At 46.9% G+C, this 20,454-nt stretch overlaps 1 protein-coding gene across 1 annotated transcript in view; it reads left to right on the plus strand.

Annotated features, from left to right (window-relative positions):
* LOC140191511 (low-density lipoprotein receptor-related protein 1-like) overlaps positions 1 to 20,454 on the plus strand; it is a 293,778-nt gene that overhangs the window by 252,871 nt on the left and 20,453 nt on the right. The window contains exons 76-83 of the mRNA XM_072248962.1: positions 5,328 to 5,450; positions 8,186 to 8,445; positions 9,114 to 9,292; positions 13,471 to 13,577; positions 15,077 to 15,193; positions 16,155 to 16,331; positions 18,114 to 18,254; positions 19,668 to 19,841. Coding sequence (XP_072105063.1) covers positions 5,328 to 5,450; positions 8,186 to 8,445; positions 9,114 to 9,292; positions 13,471 to 13,577; positions 15,077 to 15,193; positions 16,155 to 16,331; positions 18,114 to 18,254; positions 19,668 to 19,841 — 1,278 coding nt within the window. The remainder of the gene's footprint in view (positions 1 to 5,327; positions 5,451 to 8,185; positions 8,446 to 9,113; positions 9,293 to 13,470; positions 13,578 to 15,076; positions 15,194 to 16,154; positions 16,332 to 18,113; positions 18,255 to 19,667; positions 19,842 to 20,454) is intronic.

Raw genomic sequence — 20,454 nt, forward strand, 5'->3', positions numbered from 1 at the left:
TGGTGACGGGGCCACACTGTTCTCCTTGTGTGTAAGTAAAATAAAGAATGTTGAGGAATGAGTGTGAGTTTTCAGAGTCCAGTTTACTGGCGATGGCACCAGCAATCTGTGGCACACAGAATATCCCAACTGAACCTATTTGCTTTGTTACAAATCTCACTCCCGCTATGTACATTCCAATGGCTTTTTTGCAAATCACACTCCCACTATGCACAATCCAAACTTTGGAGTGTGGTGACAGGGGCTACACTGTTCTTCTTGTGCGCAAGTAAAATAAAGTATGTTGAGGAATGAGTGCAAGTTTTCAGAGTCCAGTTTATCAGCGACGGCACTAGCAATCTCAGGCATGCAGAATGTTCCAACTGAACCCACTGGCTTTTTTCAAATCTCGCCCCTGCTATGCACAATCCAAAGGCTCCTAGGTATCTGTAGTGCATAGAATGTCCCGACTGAAACCATTCACTTTATTCAAATCTCACTCCTGCTATGCACAATCCAAAGGCTCCTAGTTTGGAAGTTGCATCAAGGCAAGGGTTAAAAATAACATCCAGGCAAGGATGGTATTGTGATGGGTGATTGATCTTGCAGGTAAGGAATTAAAAAAAAAAGTTTACCAAATGGTCAATATCCATAACTGCTCATCAATTCTATATAAAAACGACATTTCTCTGTTCAGAATTTAAAACAGTGTGGTGAGAGGGGCCATGCTGTTGTGCACAAGTAAAATAAAGTATGTTGAGAATGAGCGCAGGTTTTCAGATTCCTGTTAATCAGCAATGGCAGTAGCAATCTGTGGTGCGCAGAATGTCTCGACTGAACCTGCTTGCTTTTTTTTTCAAATCTTGCTTGTGCTACGTACAATCCAACATCTCCCAGTGATCTGTGGTGCACAAAATGTCCCAGCTGAACACATGCGCTTTTTTCAAATCTCATTCTTGATGCGCACATCCTAAAGGCTCCTGGCAATCCCTGCTTTGCAAAATGCTCCGACTGTCCCCGTTGTTAGCTTCTTTCAAATCTTGTTTCCTCTGTGTACAATTCAATGGCTCCTAGTTTGGAAGCTGCAGCAAAGCAAGGGTTAAAAATAATGTTCGGGCAAGGATGGTATTGTGAATGGTGATTGATCTTGCAAATAAAGGGTTTAAACAAATACAGTTTGCCAGATGGTCAATATCCATAACAACTGCTCATCATTTTATATAAAATTGATATTTTTATGTTCAGAATTCAGAACAGTGTGGGTGACAGGGGTCATGCTGTTCTCCTTGTGCTCAAGTAAAAGTTATGTTGAGGAACAAATGCAGAGTCCAGTTAATTGTTGATGGCACTAGCAGCCTGGCACATTGAATGTCCGACTGACCCCACTTGCTTCTATTTCAAATCTCACTCCTGCTAGGCACAATCCAATGGCTCCTCGCTGTCTCTGCTACTCAGCTGTCCCTGCTTGCTTTTTTCAAATATGATTCACGCTATGTACAATCCAACGGCTCCTAGTTTGAAAGCTGCAGCAAGGCAAGGGTTAAAAATAACGTCCAGGCAAGATTGCTATTGTGAATGACAATTGATCTTGCAAGTAAAGATTTTAAATATACACAGTTTGCCAAATGGTCAATATCTGTAACTGCTAACAATCACCTTTCTGTGTTCAGACTTCAGAACGGTGTGGTGACGGGGCCACACTGTTCTCCTTGTGTGTAAGTAAAATAAAGAATGTTGAGGAATGAGTGCGAGTTTTCAGAGCCCAGTTTACTGGCGATGGCACCAGCAATCTGTGGCACACAGAATATCCCAACTGAACCCTTTCACTTTTTTCAGATCTCACTCCTGCTATGAACAATCCAACAGCTCCTTGCGATCTGTGGTACACAGAATGTCCTGGCTGAACCCTTTCACTGTTTTTCAAATCTCAATCCCACTACTTGCAATCCAAAAGTTCCTTGCGATCTGTGGCACGCAAAATGTCCTGACTGAACACGTTAACGTTTTGTTTTCAGATCTCACTCCCACTGCTCACAATCCAGTGGTTTCCAACTGAATTTGTTTGCGTTTTCAAATCTTGCTCGCACTACGCACAATCCAATCGCTGCAACTTTACCTTGCAGCTCTTGAATTTCCAACATCAGCAGAATCTCGTGTGGTCCCCTCTGTTGTTACCGTGTTAAGGGATGGCCCCAGGATATTAATGGACATAGCAGACGTGAACTGCACATAGTGGCAGGGATATGTCAATAATGATGCGTTAGTATGGGTGGTAGCCACTCACGGCCATCTGGGTTCTCAACCTAACAGTTTTGGTGACCAGCAATTGACAAGAACGTTTATCTATTGACACAGGAGATTCTCCTTTTTTAATTTGTTTGTGCTTTTCTTTAAAGATACTATTCATTGCAACTGTTAGGAATATTGAGTTTCTGTTTCTTCCTTTGAATATTCTGCTTTTTTAAAAGCATGAATGAAGTTTATTTCCTTTGGGAGCTGGCTGGGGAATGTCACCAATATGCGCTGCCATCAGTGACAACAGCACACAGGACAAGCCCAGAACACGAACAAACTCCTACAGTGATTGCAGCTATCCTCCCACAGCGATCCCTCCTCACCGCCCCTACTGCAGCACAATATGTCCTTTCACAGCGTGACACTCGCTCAATCCCCACCCCACACCCTCCCCATCGCCCATCCCACCGTGCCCCCTCCTTACCATACCTCCCACAGTTCGGTACACCTTCCTCACCTCCTCTCCTATAGTGTGGCACTCCCTCCTCACCTCCCGTGCAGCACAGCACTCCCTCCCATCACGCAATACTCCTTCTCACAGTGTGATGCTCTCTCCTCACCACCCTTAACCACAGCATGGTGCTCCCTCTGACAAAGAGTGTCAGGGGCCAGAGGTGAGTGTGGTTGCTATTACTAAGGAGAAGGTGCTTGGGAATCTGTAAAGTCTGAAGGTAGAAAAGTCACCCAAACCATCAGATGACTACACCTCAGGGTTCTGAAGGAAGTAGCTGAAGAGATAGTGGAGGCATTAGTAATGATATTTCAAGAATCACAGTTTCTGAAATGGTTCTGGAAGACCGGAAAATTGCAAATGTCACTCCACTCTTCAAGAAGGGAGAGAAGCAAAAGACAAGCAATTATAGGCCAGTAGTTAATATGACTTCAGTGGTCGACAAGATGTTGGAATCCATTATTAAGCGTGAGGTTTTGGAGTACTTGGAAGAACATGATAAAATGTCCATTGGAATTCTTTGAGGAAATAACCGGCAGAATTGACAAAGGAGAGTCAGTGGATGTTGCTTACTTGGATTTTCAGATCATCTTTGACAAGATGCCACTCATGAGGCTGCTTAACAAGAAAAGAGCACAGAGTATTACAGGAAAGAGACTAGCAAAGAGTGGGAATAAAGGGGGCCTTTTCTGGTTGGCTGTGGATGACTAGTCATATTCTGCAGGGGTCGGTGTTGGGAATGCTTTTCACGGTATATACTCTGGCCATTTTATTAGGTACACCTCATTAATACAAATATTTAATCAGCCAATCGTGTGGCAGCAACTCAGTGCATAAAAGCATGCAAGTATGGTCAAGAGATTCAGTTGTTGTTAAGACGAAACATCAGAATGGGGAAGAAATGTGATCTTAAGTGATTTTGACCGTGGAATGATAGTTGCTGTCAGGCAGGGTGGTGTGAGTATCTTGGAAACTGCTGATCTCTTGGGATTTTCATGCACAACAGCTGTAGTGGTTACAGAGGATGGTATGATACACGAAAAACATCCAGTAAGCGGCAGTTCTGTGGGTGAAAATGCCTCGTTAATCAGAGAAGTTAGGAGAATAGTCAGACTGGTTCAAGTTGACAAGAAAGCAACAGTAACTCAAAAAACCACAAGTTACAACAGTGGTGTGCAGAGGAGCATCTTTGAACACACAACACATTGAACCTTGAAGTGATGGGCATTTTATCATGTTCTTCCAAGTGCAGCCGAGGACCATGAACATACACTCAGAGGCCACTTTATTAGGTACAGGAGAGGAACCGGATGATCCATTCGTGTGGTCTCTATCATTTACACTAATAGTGTGGCTGCTGAATGTATATCAATGAATTGATGGCTTTTTGGCCAAGTTTGTGGGTGATACGAAGATAAGTGGAAGGACAGGTGGTGTTGAGGAAGCAGGGAGTCTGAAGAAGGACTTAGATGAGTAAAGTGGCTAAAGAAGTGGCAGATGGAATACAGTGATCTGGAAGTGTACGGTCATGCACTTTGATAGAAGGAATAAAAGCATGGACTATTTGTTAAGCTGAGAGAATATTCAGAAAGTGGAGTTGCAAAAGGACTTGTGAGTTAACTTGCAGGTTGCGTCGGTGGTAAGGAAGGCAAATGCAATGTTAGCATTCATTTTGTGAGGACGAGGATATAAAGGCAAGGATTTAATGTTGAGACTTTTAAGGCATTGGTCAGACCACACTTGGAGTATTGTGAGCAGTTTTGGGTCCATTATTTAAGAAAGGATGAGTTGGCATTGAGAGGGTCCAGAGGAGGTTTGTGAAAATATCCTGGGAATGAAAGGCATTAGATGATTCTGGGCCTGTACTCACCGGAGTGTAGGAGGATGAGGGGTGATCTCATTAAAAACTATCAAATATTGAAACATCTAGATAAAGTGAACATGGAGAGGATATTTCCAATAGTAGGGGATTCTAGGACCAGAGGGCATAGCAGCAGAATAAAAGGGCATCCCTTTAGAACAGAGATGAGGAATTTCTTTAGCCAGAAGGTGGTGTATCTGTTGAATTCGTTGCTACAGACAACTGTGGTTATATTTAAAGCAAAGGTTGATAGATTCTTCATTAGTAAGGACATCAAAATTTACAGGGAAAAAGCAGGAGAATGGGGTTGAGAGGGATAATAAATCAACCATGATGGAATGGGGGTACAGACTCAATAGGCTGAATGGCCCAATTCTCCTATGTTGTATGGTTACCACCTCTCCTGCAGTGTGGCACTTCCTCCTCTGCCCCTTCCACAGTGTGGCAACCCCTCCTACAGCACTCTCTGCTCACCGCCCCTCCCACAGTGTTTCCTCTTCATCACCCCACCCGCAATGTGGCGCTCCCTCCTAAAAGAAAAGCATCTTTGACCATGTTTGTGTGTGGCAGTGTTGGGGACACTGTGGGGCAGGGGTCTCGGTGGGAGATTGTGGGCTGGTTAATTGAGCAAAATTGTGTTCACGTTAGGGCCTCCCACTGCAGGTCGGGAGGTGGATGACCTTGGCGCTACTGACCTCAGTCTCCTTTCTTTCCTTTTGTGGTTCGAATTCACTCCTCAAGATAACAATGAGTGCCTGCAGTTTGGAGTGTGTTCCCAGTACTGCAACAATACCAAGGGCTCCTACATGTGCACTTGTTCGAAGAACTACCTGAAGGGACACAACCACACCTGTAAGGCAGAAGGTAACCTCCTCCCTCTCCTTCATCCTCACCTTTCCTCTCCATTCACCAAGAGAATTGGAACAGGTTTATTATTGTCACGCCTACTGAGATAGAGTGAAACACTTGTCTTGCATATTGCTCATACAGATCAGATCATTACACAATGCATTGAGGTAGAACAAAGTAAAACAACAATGCAGAATAAAGTGTCACAGGTACAGAGAAAGTGAAGTGCAGGTAAACAATAAGGTGCAAGGTTATTCCATCATTGCAATACACAGTCCCAGAGAGGGGCAGCACAGAAACATACCCTTGGCATAAAGTATTATTAACTATTAACAGGATCAATGGGTTAACTTGTGACCATTTCTGGTTGGCTTTATGAAAGTTATATACAATTTTTGAGCATCATCTCAAGAGGTTTCCTTCTCGACATAACATCTCTGTTTAGTCAGGGAGGGAGAAGAGTCACCCATCACAGAAACGGGCCTTTTGTCCCATTTGCACACAGGCCGTCCATCAGCCGCTCCTCATACATCAAATCTTTCATTCTCGGGTTCGTTCTTGAGAACGTCCTCTGGAACCTCTCCAGGCCAGCACATCCTTCCTTAGATACAGGGCCCAAAACTACTCACGATAGCATAGGACAGCACAAAAATAGGCATTTCAGCCCACCAAAACCATGCCCACCTACACCAGTTACACTTGTCCCTCTACCCCCCTGCCTGCTTAAGTCTCCATCTGAATGCCCATCAAACACAACCAGTGTCTGATTCCACTCCCTCCTCTGGCTGTAACTTCCAGATATCACCCATTCTCCATGTGGGGAAACTTACTCCTCAGGTCCCCTTTGAACCTCCTCCCTCTCACCTCCTCTTGTTTCTGATATCACTCAGGTTTGGGAGAAAGATATTGTTTGTCTACTCTAGCTATGCCTCTCATAACCTTAGAAACCTCTGTTAGGTATCCTCTCAGCCTCCTTCAGAATGAGGATTGGGTTTACTATCCTGACATACTGTACGTTATGATTTTTTTTTTCTGGCAGCAGCACAGTTCAAGACACAAAGATTAGTATAAGTTACAAAAAAAACAGGAACAGTGAAGTTAATGTTCTTGGGTTTGTGGACCGTTCGGAAATCTGATGGCAGAGGGGAAGAAGCTGTTCCTGAATCGTTGAGTGTGGGTCTTCAGGCTCCTGTACATCCTCCCTGATGGTAGTAATGAGAAGAGGGCATGTTCCGGATGGTGAGGGTCTTCAGTGATGGAAGCCACCTTCTTGAGGCACCACCTCTTGAACATGTCCTCAGTAGTGGGAAGGGTTGTGTCTGTGATGGAGCTGACTGTGTCTCTAACCCTCCGCTGCCTCTTGTGATCCTGTTCATTGGACTCTCTTTACCAGACAGTGATGCAACCAGTCAGAATGCTCTCCACCATAAATTTCTAGATATTTACAAGAGTGTTTTTTTGATATACCATGTTCTGTTGAAATTGGGTAAGACATTGGCAAGGCCTAATTTGGAGTATTGTGTGCAGTTCTAGCCACCTACCTACAGGGATAAGTTTGAAAGAGTGCAGAGAAAATTTACAAGGATGGTGCCGGGACTTCAGGACCTGTGTTATAGGGAAAGGTTGAATAGGTTAAGACATTATTCCCTTGAGCACAGGAAAAGGAATGGAGATTTTATAGAGGTATTATGAAGGGTGAATGCTTGCCGGCTTTTTGGTTTAAGGTGAGATGGATGAAATATTTAAAAGAAATCTGGGGAACATCTTCACTCAGAGGGTGGAGTGAGTGTGGAACAAGCTGCCAGTGGAAGTGATAGAAGCAGGTTCAATTGTAACATTTAAGGGAAGTACATGGATGGATAGGGTCTGAGAGTAGGTAGATGGGACATGGCAGAAAATGAGCCTGACATTGACTAGATAGGCTAAAGGGCCTTGTTCTGTGCTGTAATACTCTATGACTTTATAACCAGGGAAAACAAACCCAGGCTGTCCAATCTCTCTCTGTAACTAAAATCCTCCAATCCAGGTAGCATCCTGGTGAATTTCCTCTGCACTCTCCGCAATGCAACTCGCACCTGTAGTGAGGAGACAATACTCCCAGTGCGGTCCAACCAGTGTTTCATGAAGTTGCAATATAACATACCAACTCATATATTCACTACCTCGCCTCATGAAGCTAAACATGCAGTACACCTTCTCTAGCAGCTGAGATGCTCCCCTCTAATGCAGGGGTTGCCAACTTGGGCTCCATTGCATAAAATGTAGTTGGGAATCCCTGCTCTAATATGTCGTTTTAAATGCCTCTGAAACACCCCTATCGTATCTGATTCCACCTCTTCCTTCAGCAGCACATTCCAGGTACTCGCCACTCTGTGTAAACAAAACAAATCTCCTTTAATAAACCAATTAGTCTGATTCCTCCACTCACAAGCCTGTTAAACATCATTATGTGCCCTGTGTATTTTCTCTCTCTCTCTCTCTCTCACACACACACCTGCACTCCCATATTGTCCCAAGCACTCCCTCCCTCTTTCTCACACTCTACTGATTGCCTTTCACTCTTTTACACTCTGTCATCACTCCATCTCTTTCTATCACTGTCTGCCATTCCTCCCTCACTATCCTTCCTTCCCAATCTTGCACTCCACTTCTCTCCCCCTCACTCCATCCCTCCTTCTCTCACACACACTCCATCACTCACTCTTCGCTCCCTCCCACAATAATAACCAATTTACTGATGCTCCCCCTAGGCTCGGAACAGCAGATCCTGTACATTGCAGATGACAACGAGATCCGCAGCCTGTACCCATTCAACCCCAACTCAGCCTACGAGCAGGCGTTTCAGGGCGACGAGTCAGTGCGGATAGACGCCATGGATGCCCACGTCAAGGCTAACGTCATCTACTGGACCAACTGGCACACGGGCAAGATCTCATATCGGGATCTGTCCGCCACTACTTCTTCTAACCGCAACCGTAGACAGCTGGACACTGGCGTGGTAGACCTCAATGTGAGTGTGGAGGGAGCTTCCCTCTGACCCTTGTCTCCTGGCGGAGGAGAGAGAGGATGAGGGAAAAGGGGTAAAACAGGGGAGTCAATGGGTAGGCTAAAAAAAAAAGGGGGAGAGGGGAAGAAGAAAGGGGGAGTGGGGAAGGACAGGATCCCCTGACAGTCTCCTGGTAGAGGGAGGGGGAAGATGGAAGGAGGGAGAATGTGAAAGAGAGTGCGAGTAAGCGGGGGGGGGCTTCCACCAGCCTCATTCTCCTGGTGGAGGGGAGCTAGAGAGATGGGGAGAAGTGGGTGAAAAGCACTACCCTCCAACCTCAGCCTCCTGATGGAGGCCGACAGGTGAGAGCACTTGATGGCACTTAACTTTAGCACCACAGTCCTTCTCTCTGGTCAACTTCCTTGTTCTTCTTGCCTCTTTCATTCCCTGCATCTCCTTCCCTCTCTTTTATTCCTTCCTTCCTTCTCCATTCCCTCTCCCTTAATTTCCTCTTCCCTCTCTTTCACTTCACTGGACTTCCACACATCTGCCTTCTCACCCTCCCCCACCATGTTCTGCTTCCCCCACCACCTCTTTTTCCCCTCTCTCTCCCTTCATTCTGACCATCCCCTTTTGGCTCTTGTATTCCCCTGCACTCTCATTCTCACCCCCTCTCCCTCATTCCTCCCCAGATTCCTGGGCTGAAGATGCCCCGAGGCATTGCCGTCGACTGGGTAGCGGAGAACATCTACTGGACGGATTCTGGGCGAGATGTCATCGAGGTGGCTCAGATCCATGGCGAAAACCGCAAGACGCTGATCTCAGGGATGATCGATGAGCCTCATGCTGTGGTTGTGGACCCACTACGGGGGTGAGTGCCACTCACAGGGTGGAGGGGGTGCATTCTCCTAAGGGGTTGTCTGTGGGTGAAGAGGCAGGTAAGCAGAGGGCGTGGGATGGCTCTGCTGGTAAAAAATGAAATCATATTCTTAGAAAGAGAGGACATGGGATCAGAAGGTGTAGAATCATTTTGGGTAGAGCTAAGAAACTGCAAGGGTAAAAAGACCCTGAAGGGAGTTATATCTAGGCCTCTGAACAGTAGCTAGATTGTGGGATACAAATTAGAACAGGAGATAGAAAAGGCATGTAATATGTAAAAGGGGCAATGTTACAATAGTCATGGGGGATTTCAATATGCAAGTACATTGGTGCTGGATACTGAGAGGGGTATTTGTAAAACACGTAGAAGATGGCTTTTTAGAGCAGCTCATGGTTGAGCTCACTTAGGGAATCAACTATCCTGGATTGGATGTTGTACAATGAATCGGAATTGATTGGAGAGCTTAGGGTAAAGGTACCCTTCGGGGCCAGTGGTCATAATATGATAGAATCACCCTGCAATTTGGGAGAAGCTACAGTCAGATGTATTAGTATTACAGTGGAGTAAAGGGAATTACAGAGTCATGAGACAGGAGCTGGACAAAATGGATTGGAAGAGGACACTAGCAGGGATGACGGCAGAACAGCAACGGCTGAAGTTTCTGGAATGAACTCAGAAGGCACAGGGTAGATACATCCCAAAGAAGAAGAAGTATCCTAAAGGCAGATTGACACAATTGTGGCTAAGGGAAGTCAAAACCAAAGACAGATCATATGAGCAAATCAGTAATTAGTGGGAAGTCAGAGGATTGGGAAGCTTTTAAAAACCAACAGAAGGCAGCTAAAAATATCATAAAGAGGGAAAAGATGGAATAAGAAGGTAAGGTAGCCAATAATATTAAAGTGGATACCAAAAGTTTCTTCAGATATACAGTGCCTATAAAAAGTATTCACCCCCCTTGGAAGTTTTCATGTTTTATTGTTTTACAATACTGAATCATAGTGGATTTAATTTGGCTTTTTTGACACTGATCAACAAAAAAAAAGACAAAGTGAAAACAGATCTCAACAAAGTGATCTAAATTAATTACAAATATAAAACACAATAATTGATTGCATAAGCATTCACCCCCTTTAATATGACACACCAAATAATCACTGGTGCAGCCAAATGATTTTAGAAGTCACATAGTTAGTTAAATGGAGATCACTGTGTGTAGTCAAGGTGTTTTAATTGATTGTAGTAAAAATACACCTGTATCTGGAAGGTCCAACTGCTGGTGAGTCAGTATCCTGGCAAAAACTACATCACAAAGATGAAAGAACACTCCAAGCAACTCCGCGAAAACGTTGTTGGAAAGCACAAGTCAGGAGATGAATACAAGAAGATTTCCTAGCAGTACAGTTGTCAATCATCAAGAAATGGAAAGAATATGGCACTGCTGTAAATCTGCCTAGAGCAGGCCATCATCAGAAACTGAGTGACAGTGCAATAATGGGACGAGTGAGGGAGTCCACCAGGAGACTTGTGAGATGGGAGACACTGCGCATACACCAACTGTTGTCTGGGTGTTTCACCAGTCGCAGCTTTATAGGAGAGTGGTAAAGAGAAAGCCACTGTTGAAAAAAACTCACATGAAATCTCGGCTGGAGTTTGCCAGAAGGCATGTGAAGTCAGCTGGAAAATTCTATGGTTTGATGAAACCAAAATTAAGTTTTTTGGCCAACAGACTAAATGCTGCCTGGCCTGCTGAGTTCCTCCAGCATTTTGTGTGTGTTGCTTGGATATGCAGCATCTGCAGATTTTCTCTTGTTTGTCAGGATTCGTGGCTGGATTTGAAAAGGGCTGTTCACTCACGATCCCCATGCAATCTGGCAGAGCTTGAGTAGTTTTGTAAAGAAGGATAAGGAAAAATTGCAGTGTCCAGATGTGCAAAGCTGGTAGAGACCTATCCACAGCGACTCAAAGCTGTAATTGATGCATCTCCAAAACACTGATGTGAAGGGGTTGAGTAACTATGTAATTCATTATTTTGTGTTTAATATTTGTAATAGATTTTGACCAATTCGTACAAATTTGTTTTCACTTTGACATGAAAGAGTCTTCTGTGATCAGTGTCAAAAAAGCCAAATTAAATCCACTGTGATTCAATGTTGTAAAACAATAAAACATGTAAACTTCTAAGGGGGTGGGGTGAATACATTTTATAGGCACTGTATAAAAAGTAAAAGAGAGGCGAGTGTAGATTCAGAATGCTGGAAATGATGCTGGAGAGAGAGTAATGGGAGGCAAGATGAACTGAATAAGTATTTTGCATCAGTCTTCACTGTGGAAGGCATTAGCAGTGTGGTTGAAGTTCAAGAATGTAGGGACAGAAGTGAGTGAACTTGCCATTAGTAGGGAGAAGGTGCTTGGGAAACTGAAAGATCTGAAGGTAGATATGTCACCTGGACCAGAAGGTCTACACAATAGGGTTCTGAAAGAGGTGACTTAAGACCCTGTGGAGGCATTAGTAATGACCTTTCAAGAATCACTAGATTCTGGCGTGGTTCTGGAGGACTGGAAAGAGGCAGAAGAAAGGAAATTATGGGCTAGTTAATCTGACCTCAGTGATTGGGAAGATGTTGGAGTTGATTGTTAAGGATGTGGTTTTGGGGTGCTTGGAGGCACATGATAAAATAGGCTGTAGTCAGCATGGTTTCCTCAAAGGTGCTTGGATTTTCAGAAGGCCTTTGACAAGGTGCCACACATGAGGCTGCTTAACAAACTACGAACCCATGGTATTACAGGAAAGATATTAGCATGGATAGAGCATTGGTTGATCGGCTGGAGGCAAAGAGTGGGAATAAAGGGAGCCTTTTCTGGTTGCCTGCCTACTAGTGGTGTTCCACAGGTGTTGGGACCTCTTCTCTTTACTTTGTATGCCAATAAATTGGATGACAGAATTGATGGCTTTGTGGCAAAGTTTGTGGTTGATATGAAGATACTTAAGGGGTAGGTAGTGTTGAGGAAGCAGGGAGGCTGCAGAAGGACTTAGATTAAGAGAATGGGCAAAGAAATGGCACATGAAATACAGTGTCATGAAGTGTGTAGTCATGCACTTTGGTAGAAGGAATAAAAGCAGAGACTATTTTCTAAATGGGGAATAAATTCAAAAATTAGATGTACAAAGGGTCTTGGGAGTCCTCGTGTAGGATATAAGGCACTGATAAGGCTTCATTTGAAGTATTGTGAGCAGTTTTGGGCCCCTTATCTAAGAAAGGATGTGTTGACATTAGAGAGGGTTCAGCGGAGGTTCGCAAGAATGATTCTGGGAATTAAAGAGTTATCATACGAGGACTGATTAATTGCTCTGGGCATGTACTCGCTGGAATTTAGAAAAATTAGGGGTGATCTCATTGAAACCCACCGAATGTTACAGGCCTCAGTAGAGTGGATGTGGAGAGGATGTTTCCTATAGTGGGGGAGTCTTAAGACCAGAGGACTCAGCCTCAGAATAGAGGGACGTCCATTTAGAACAGAGATGAGGAGGAATTTCTTTCGCCAGTGAGTGGTGAGGATCTGTGGAATTCATTGCCACAGGCGGGTATGGAGACCAAGTCATTGGGTATATTTAAGGCAGGTAGATTCTTGATTAGTCGGGCATGATTGGTTATGGGGAGAAGGCGGGAGACTGGGACTGAGAGAAAAATGGATCAGCCATGGTGAAATGGCAGAGCAGACTCAATGGGCCAAATGGCTTAATTCTGCTCCTATGCCTTATGAGCCAAATGTGGGCAGGTGGAACTAGGGAGAGGCAGTCAGCATCGGCGAGTTTGGCCAGTGGGCCTGTTCCTGTGCTGTATGGCTCTGTAACGCTATATGTGTGCACAAGCGCAACGAGAAACTTACTTTCAGTACCATCACATGCACATAACATCAGATACACAGGGGACAGGAATAGGGAGATGGGAGCTGTTCACGGTGTGGCCAGTGTGAGTCTGGCCCAGGGACAGGGAGATGGGAACTGTGCACGGTGCTCCTGGTGTGGATCTGACCCAGGGATAGGGAGATGGGAGCTGTGCAAGGTGCTCCCAGTGAAAGATTCTCCCCCACTGGGACTTATGGCTGACCTTTTGATTGCTCCGCTGAAGGTGCCTTTGATTTGATGTGTACCATCTCTTCCGCAGCACTATGTACTGGTCAGATTGGGGCAATCACCCTAAGATCGAGAAGGCATCGATGGATGGGACCCTGAGGCGGACCCTTGTGGAGAACCACCTGCAGTGGCCCACAGGTAGGTAGCCATGCTCCACCGCTGAGTGATGATCGTCAGCAGGATACAAAATTGACCTTGTGATAGAGGGCGGTGGGGGAGGGTGGTGTTTGTTTCTGAGTCCGGAGGTCTGTGACCAATCATGTACCAAAGAGACCAGTGCTGGGACCACTTTTTTTTTATCTGTTATCAGTGATTTGGTGAGAACTTCATTGGCAGTGGTTCGTGAATTTGAGGGTGACACCAAGACTCAGTGTGGTGACCATAAGTCACAGGAGTAAAATTAGGCCATTGACCATCGAGTCTTCTCAGCCATTCAGTCATGGCTGATTTATTTTCCCTCTCAACCCTATTCTCCTGTGACCTTTGATGCCCTTACTAATGGAGAATCCAACGACCTGACCACCCACTGGCTAAGGAAATTCTTCCTTATCTTTGTTCTAAAGGGACACCCTTTTTTCTGTGGCTGTGCCCTCTGGTCCTAGACTCTACCACTATTGCAAACATCCACCCCAGGGTCACTGTATCTAGGCCTTTCAATATTCTTCTAAACTCCAGTGAGTAGAGGCCCAGAGCTATTAAATCTTCTCCAATGCCAGGTGGACAGTAAAGAAAGTTGTCCAAGGATATAACATTGATCTAAGTCAACTGGGGAGGTGGGCCAAGGAACAGTAGGGGTAATTGAACTCTGACAAGTGTGAGGTGTTTGCAGTTCTGTAAGTTAAACCAGGGTACGACATCAGAGTGAACGGTGTGGCCCTAGGGAGTGTTGTCAAACAGGGACCCAGTGGGTCAGGTACGTAGATGGGTGGTCAGGAAGGTATTTGGCATGTTTGCCTTCATTAGAAGAGGAATTGAGATGTTGCCTTACAGCTGTACAAGACATTAGCGCGGCTGCACTTGGAGTATTACATGCATTTCTGGTCGCCCAACTATCAGGAGAATGTCACTAAGCTGGGGAGGGTACGGAAAAGATTCACCTGGACGTTACTGGACTGGAGGGCTTGGAGAGACTGGGCAGGCTGGGACTGTTTTCCCTGTAGCAAAGGAGACTAAGGGGTGACTTGATGGAGGGTCATAAAACCATGAGGGGCACAGGTAAGTATTTATCCCATCAGAGGCAAGTACATTAATGACATTTAAAACAAGACTTGGACAGATACATGGATAGAAAGGTTTAGAGAGATATGGACCAAACATTGGCAAATTGGACTGGCTTAAGTAGGCATCATGGTCAGCTTAGATCAGATGGGCCGAAAAGCCCACTTCCATATTCTTATACAGATTGAATGTGGGGAGAAAAGTTTAATTGTGTTCCTCAGCTTAGAGGGGTGGTGAGGTGGGAGTGCTGCGCTGCAGGAGGGGTGGTGAGGAGGGAACATTGTGCTGAGGGAGGAGCAGTGAGGAGGGGGTATTGAGAAAAATATGGTGAAGCGGGGATGGTGGTTGACACAAGTAGGAGTGTTCAGGGAGGAGAAATCTCTGCCCCATCCTCATGCTGCTCATGTTCTGGGTTTCAGGACTGGCTGTTGATTTCTTCAACCAGCGGCTGTACTGGGCTGATGCTAAGCTCTCAGTCATTGGCAGCGTGCGCCTCGACGGAAATGACCTAGTGGTGGCCATCGACAGCAAGCAAGGTAGGGTGGTGCTGCACCATGTCATTCTGTGTCTCCCTCTGCTCCCTCCTTTTCTTCATCTCTCTATCTCTTTATCTATATCTTATCTATCTCCCCCCCTTTTGCCCGCTTTCTTCCATTCCGTCTCTCACTCTCTGTCCCCTTCTCCTCAGTCCCTCCCTCTGTCTCTCTGTCTTTTTCACTCCTTCCGTTTGCCTTTCTTTCTATCTTTCACTCTCACCCTATCCCTCTCAACCTTTATCCCTGCTCCTCCCTCTCCCGCCTCTTTTTCCTTTTCCTTCTCAACACCACTGTTCTACTCACTTAACTCTGTGTGTTTGCTCCCACCTCTTCTCTCCCCTCCTTCCTGCCCTCTTTCAATTCCCACTTCTTGCCTCTTTTCACTCCTCACCTCTTCCCTCCCTCACTCCCCCACCTCTTCCCACCTTCATTGATGTGTCTCTGCCCCTCCTCACTCCCCAACACCTCTCATCTCTCCCTCACTCCCTCTATTACTCTCCCCCCTCACTCTCCCTCTCTCCCTACCTCCATTCCCTCTCTTCCCCACTTCTCCCCTCCCTCTTACCTCAACACCTGCCCACCTCACTCCCCCCCACAATCCTCCCTCTTTCCATCCTGCACTCCCCCTCCTCGAACTCTCTCCTCTCTCTCTCTCTCTCACACACCCTTACTCCCCACCTCTTCTTCACTTCCCCTCATTCCCCCTTCCACACTCTTCCTTACTCCTCTGCTTCACTTCCTCACCTCTCCCCTCCCTTTATTTTCTACTTCCCACCTCCTCACTCTTTGACACACTTGTCCCATCCCTCCCTCCCCCTCCTCTAACTACCCCTTGCTCTCACTCTCTCTCCTTCACTCCCACACACTCCTCTTGCTCTGTCCCACACTCCCTCACCTTTCACTACCTCTCTCTCTCCCTTCTCCTCTCACCACCTCACTCCCCCCTCCCCCCACCCCACAGGTCTGAGCCACCCGTTCAGCATTGACATCTTCGAGGACTACATCTACGGTGTGACCTACATCAACAACCGTATCTTCAAGGTGCACAAGTTTGGTCGGGACCGGGCACAGACCCTCACCTCTGGACTCAACCATGCTACCGATGTCGTGCTGTTTCACCAGTACAAGCAGCAGGATGGTGAGGATGCAGAACAGGCTCTCAGCCCACAATTAGCTAAGCTAGTAATCAGGCGTCTAACTAAACTAATGCCTTTTGCCTATGCAGTGTCTCTATTCCACCACTCCCTACACATCCATTCTCTGCCAATCTAACAGCCTCTTAAACCCCTCTACCATATCTGCATCCACCACCACCCCTAGCAGCACATTCCAGGCACCCATGCCTTTTATAAGCTCATAAACCTCTATTAGATCTCCCCTCAGCCTCCACCGCTCCAGAGAAAACAATCAAAAATGAATGCAGTACTCCAGATAAAGCTACAACATAACTTCATGACTCATGAACTCAGTGCCTCGTCTGATAATGCATTCTTTACCACCTTATCACCATGTGTGGCCACTTTAAGGGACCTGTGGACACGAACCCCAAGACCCCTCTGTACATTAACTCTTGCCACGAACTGTGTACTGTCCCTTTACATTTGACCTTCCAAAGTGCAACACTTCATACTTGCCCACCTTAAACTTCATCTGCTATTTCTCCACCCATTTCTGCCATTGATCTGTATTCTGCTGTGTCCTTTGCCATTTCTCTACACTGTCCTCAGTAACACCAATTTCTGCACCTCTGGAACCCTCCCTAAAATGGCTGGGGTGGGGAAAGGAGGGGGAGAAACCCCACACCATCTTATCTCTTGCCAGAACAAGTCCTATCATCCACCACCCTCTGCCAATTCTGAATTGAAGCGGCCAAGAGTCACCATGGATTTCATGTGTCTCAATTAAATCAGCCTCCCACGAGAGACCTTAAGACCATAAGACAAACATAGGAGAATTGGGCTATTCAGCCTATTGAGTCTGCTCCCCCATTCCATCATGGTTGATTTATTATCCCTCTCAACCCCATTCTCCTGCCTTTTCCCTGTAAACTTTGACACTCTGACTAATCAAGGAACTACCAAACTCAGTTGACCTGCACAACCACCTGTGGCAATGGATTCCACAGATTCACTACCCTCTGGTTAAAGAAATTCCTCCTCATCTCTGTTCTAAATGAACGTCCCTCTATTCTGAGGTTGTGCCCTCTGGTCTGAGACACCCCCACTACAGGAAACATCCACTCTATGTAGGCCTTGCAATATTTGACAGGTTTCACTGAGATCCCCCATCATTCTTCTAAACTCCAGTGAGTACAGGCCCAGAGCCTTCAGACACTTTTCATGCATTAACACGTCCATTCTCTGAACCGTTTCTGGATCCTCTCCAATGTCAGCATACCCTTCCATACATAAGGGCCCAAGATTGCTCATGATACTCCAAGTGCAGTCTGACCAATGCTTTATAAAGCCTCAGCATTACATCCTTGTTTTTATATTCTAGTCCACTCGAACTGAATGCTAACATTGTATTTGCCTTCCTTACCAGCAACTCAACCTGGAAGTTAACCTTTAGAGAATCCTGCAACTCTTAATTTGTGAATTTGCTCTGTTCAAAAATAGTCTGCACAGTTATTCCTTCTCGCAAAATGCATGACCATATACTTTCCTACGGTGTATTCCATGATGCATCCAAATAGAATGTTTTCTATGGTGCATCAATAAAAATTGCTGAGTGTCAACTTGCCAGTGCTGAATTTCTTTAGCCTCTTGAGGAAGTAGAGGAATTGGTGAGTCTTTTTGGCAGTGCCGTAAAGATGGTTGGATCTAGATGTTCATTGCTCAAAGCTCCCAGCCCATCAGTCTCAGCACCATTGAGCATGTGCCTCATCACTGTGTGATTCTCGCCCTGTCTCCTGCTGCAGTGACAAACCCTTGTGACCGGAAGAAGTGTGAGTGGCTGTGTCTGCTGAATCCCACTGGGGCCACCTGCACCTGCCCTAATGGACGAGGGATGGTGAACGGGACCTGCGTGGAGACCTCCTCCCCCACCACTTCCCCCAACAGTGAGAGCCCTCCCTCTTCTTCCTCCTTACTGGCTCAGTGGTTGATCCACTGCCTCACGGTGCCAGAGACCAATGTTCAATCCTGATCTTCGGCACTGTGTGTGTGTAAAACGGCGGGAGCGAATTAAATGGAAAAAGGTGTAGGGGCTGGAGGGAGATACAAAATCGGGTGTAGAGGAGGGAGGGAGGTCACAGAGACGGTGAGGAAGAGAGTCACAGACACGGACGGGTGTAGGGGAGGCAGGGGGGCACAGATAGAGAGGGGTGTAGGTGAACAAGGGGGTCACTGAGACATAGGGAGTCAAAAAGACGGGGGGGGGTCACAGAGATGAGGGAGTTACAGAGACGGAAAGGGGTGTAGAGCCGGAGGGAGTTACTGACACTGGGAGGGGGAGGGTCACAGACACAGAGGAAGTGTAGTGGAGAGGGGTGTTGAAGGGATTACTGACACTGCGGGGGGGGTTAGAGGGGATACTGGCACAAGGAGAGGTGTAGAGCTGGAGGGGGTTACTGGGAGGGGTGTAGAGCCAGTGGGAGTTACTGACACTGGGAGGGGTGGGGGAGGTTCACAGACACGGGGAGAGGTGCACTGGAGTGGTGTAGCACCAGAGAGGGTTACTGGCACTGGAAGGGGTGTAGAGGGGGTTAATGGCACTGGGATGTGTGTAGAGGTGTCTACTTGCACTGGGAGCAGTGTAAAGCCAGAGGGGTTACTAGCATTGGGAGGGGTGTAGAGCCAGAGGGTGTTACTAGCATTGGGAGGGGTGTAGATGGGTTACTGGCACTGGCAGGGTGTAGAGCCAGAGGGGTTTCTGACACTGGGAGGGGTGTAGGTGCGGGGGGGCACAGACAAGGAGAGGGGTGTAGAGCCGCAGGGGGTTACCGATACTGAGAGGGGTGTAGAGCCAGAGGAGGTTACTGGCACTGGGTGGGGTGTAGAGGGGGAACTGGCAGTGGGGTCTAGTGGTTACTGGCACTGAGGGGTGTAGGAATGGGGGAGGGTGAGACATGGAGAGAGGTGTAGTGGTGGGGTGCAGAGCTGCAGGGCGTTACTGACACTGTGAGGGGTGTAGAGGGGGTTAATGGCACTGGGACCGGTGTAGAGCCGGGGGGTGGGGTGGTGCTGGCACTGGGAGGGGTGTAGAGCCAGATGGGTTACTGGGGTATACAGGGGGCTAGTGGCACTGGAAGGGGTGGAGAGGGAGTTTCTGGCTCTGGGAGGGGTGTAGAGGGGGAACTGACAGTGGGGTCTAGTGGTGGTTACTGGCACTGGGAGGGGTGTAGTGCCAGAGGGGGTTACTGAGGGGGTGTACAGTGGGTTACTGACCCTGGGAGGGGTGTAGAGGGGGTTACTGGCACTAGGAGGGTTGTAGTGGTGGTACCAACCTCCCAGGTGTGTTTATCTCTCTGCAGCCCCCACTGTCAGCTCCTGCACCCTGCGCTGCCTGAACGGAGGCAGCTGTTTCCTGAATGAGCGGAATCAGCCCAAGTGCAAATGCCAGCCCCGCTACACCGGTGAGAAATGTGAGACTGACCAGTGCCGGGAATACTGTCAGAACGGGGGCACGTGCACCGCCTCCCCCTCAGGTGGGTGTCAGGCCAAGCAGGGTGCCAGAGGGGACACTAATGCTTGTTCCCTCTCCCTCTCCCACTCTCCTTGACACACACACCCCAATACAGACAGATACACAAAGACTTTCTGAAGTGCGTACACGTGCCTATATACACACACACACATACACACCAGTAAACACACACAAAAAGATTCTCTCACATCGGGCATGCACCTTCACCAATAGATGCGCACAGACACACGCATACTGTCCCATAAAAACACATACACACACGCACACAGAGGTATGCATGCAACAATACTCACACATAAGAAACACACTCCCTCCCAGACAAGCAGAGGCATACATACACACTTCCCGACAGACATACACACACATGTACACGATTCCCGACACGCACACACACACACACACACACACACACACACACTTCCTGACAGACACACACGCACACACTTCCCGACAGACAGACAGACACACAGACGTACACACTTCCCGACACATACACACGCACATACATACACACTTCCCAGCAGACAGACACACACATATACACTTCCCAACAGACACATAAACTTCCCGACAGACACACATATGCACACTTCCTGTCAGATACACACACACAT

This window comes from Mobula birostris, chromosome X (genome assembly GCF_030028105.1).
Source record: "Mobula birostris isolate sMobBir1 chromosome X, sMobBir1.hap1, whole genome shotgun sequence".
Classification (NCBI taxonomy): Eukaryota; Metazoa; Chordata; class Chondrichthyes; order Myliobatiformes; family Myliobatidae; genus Mobula; species Mobula birostris.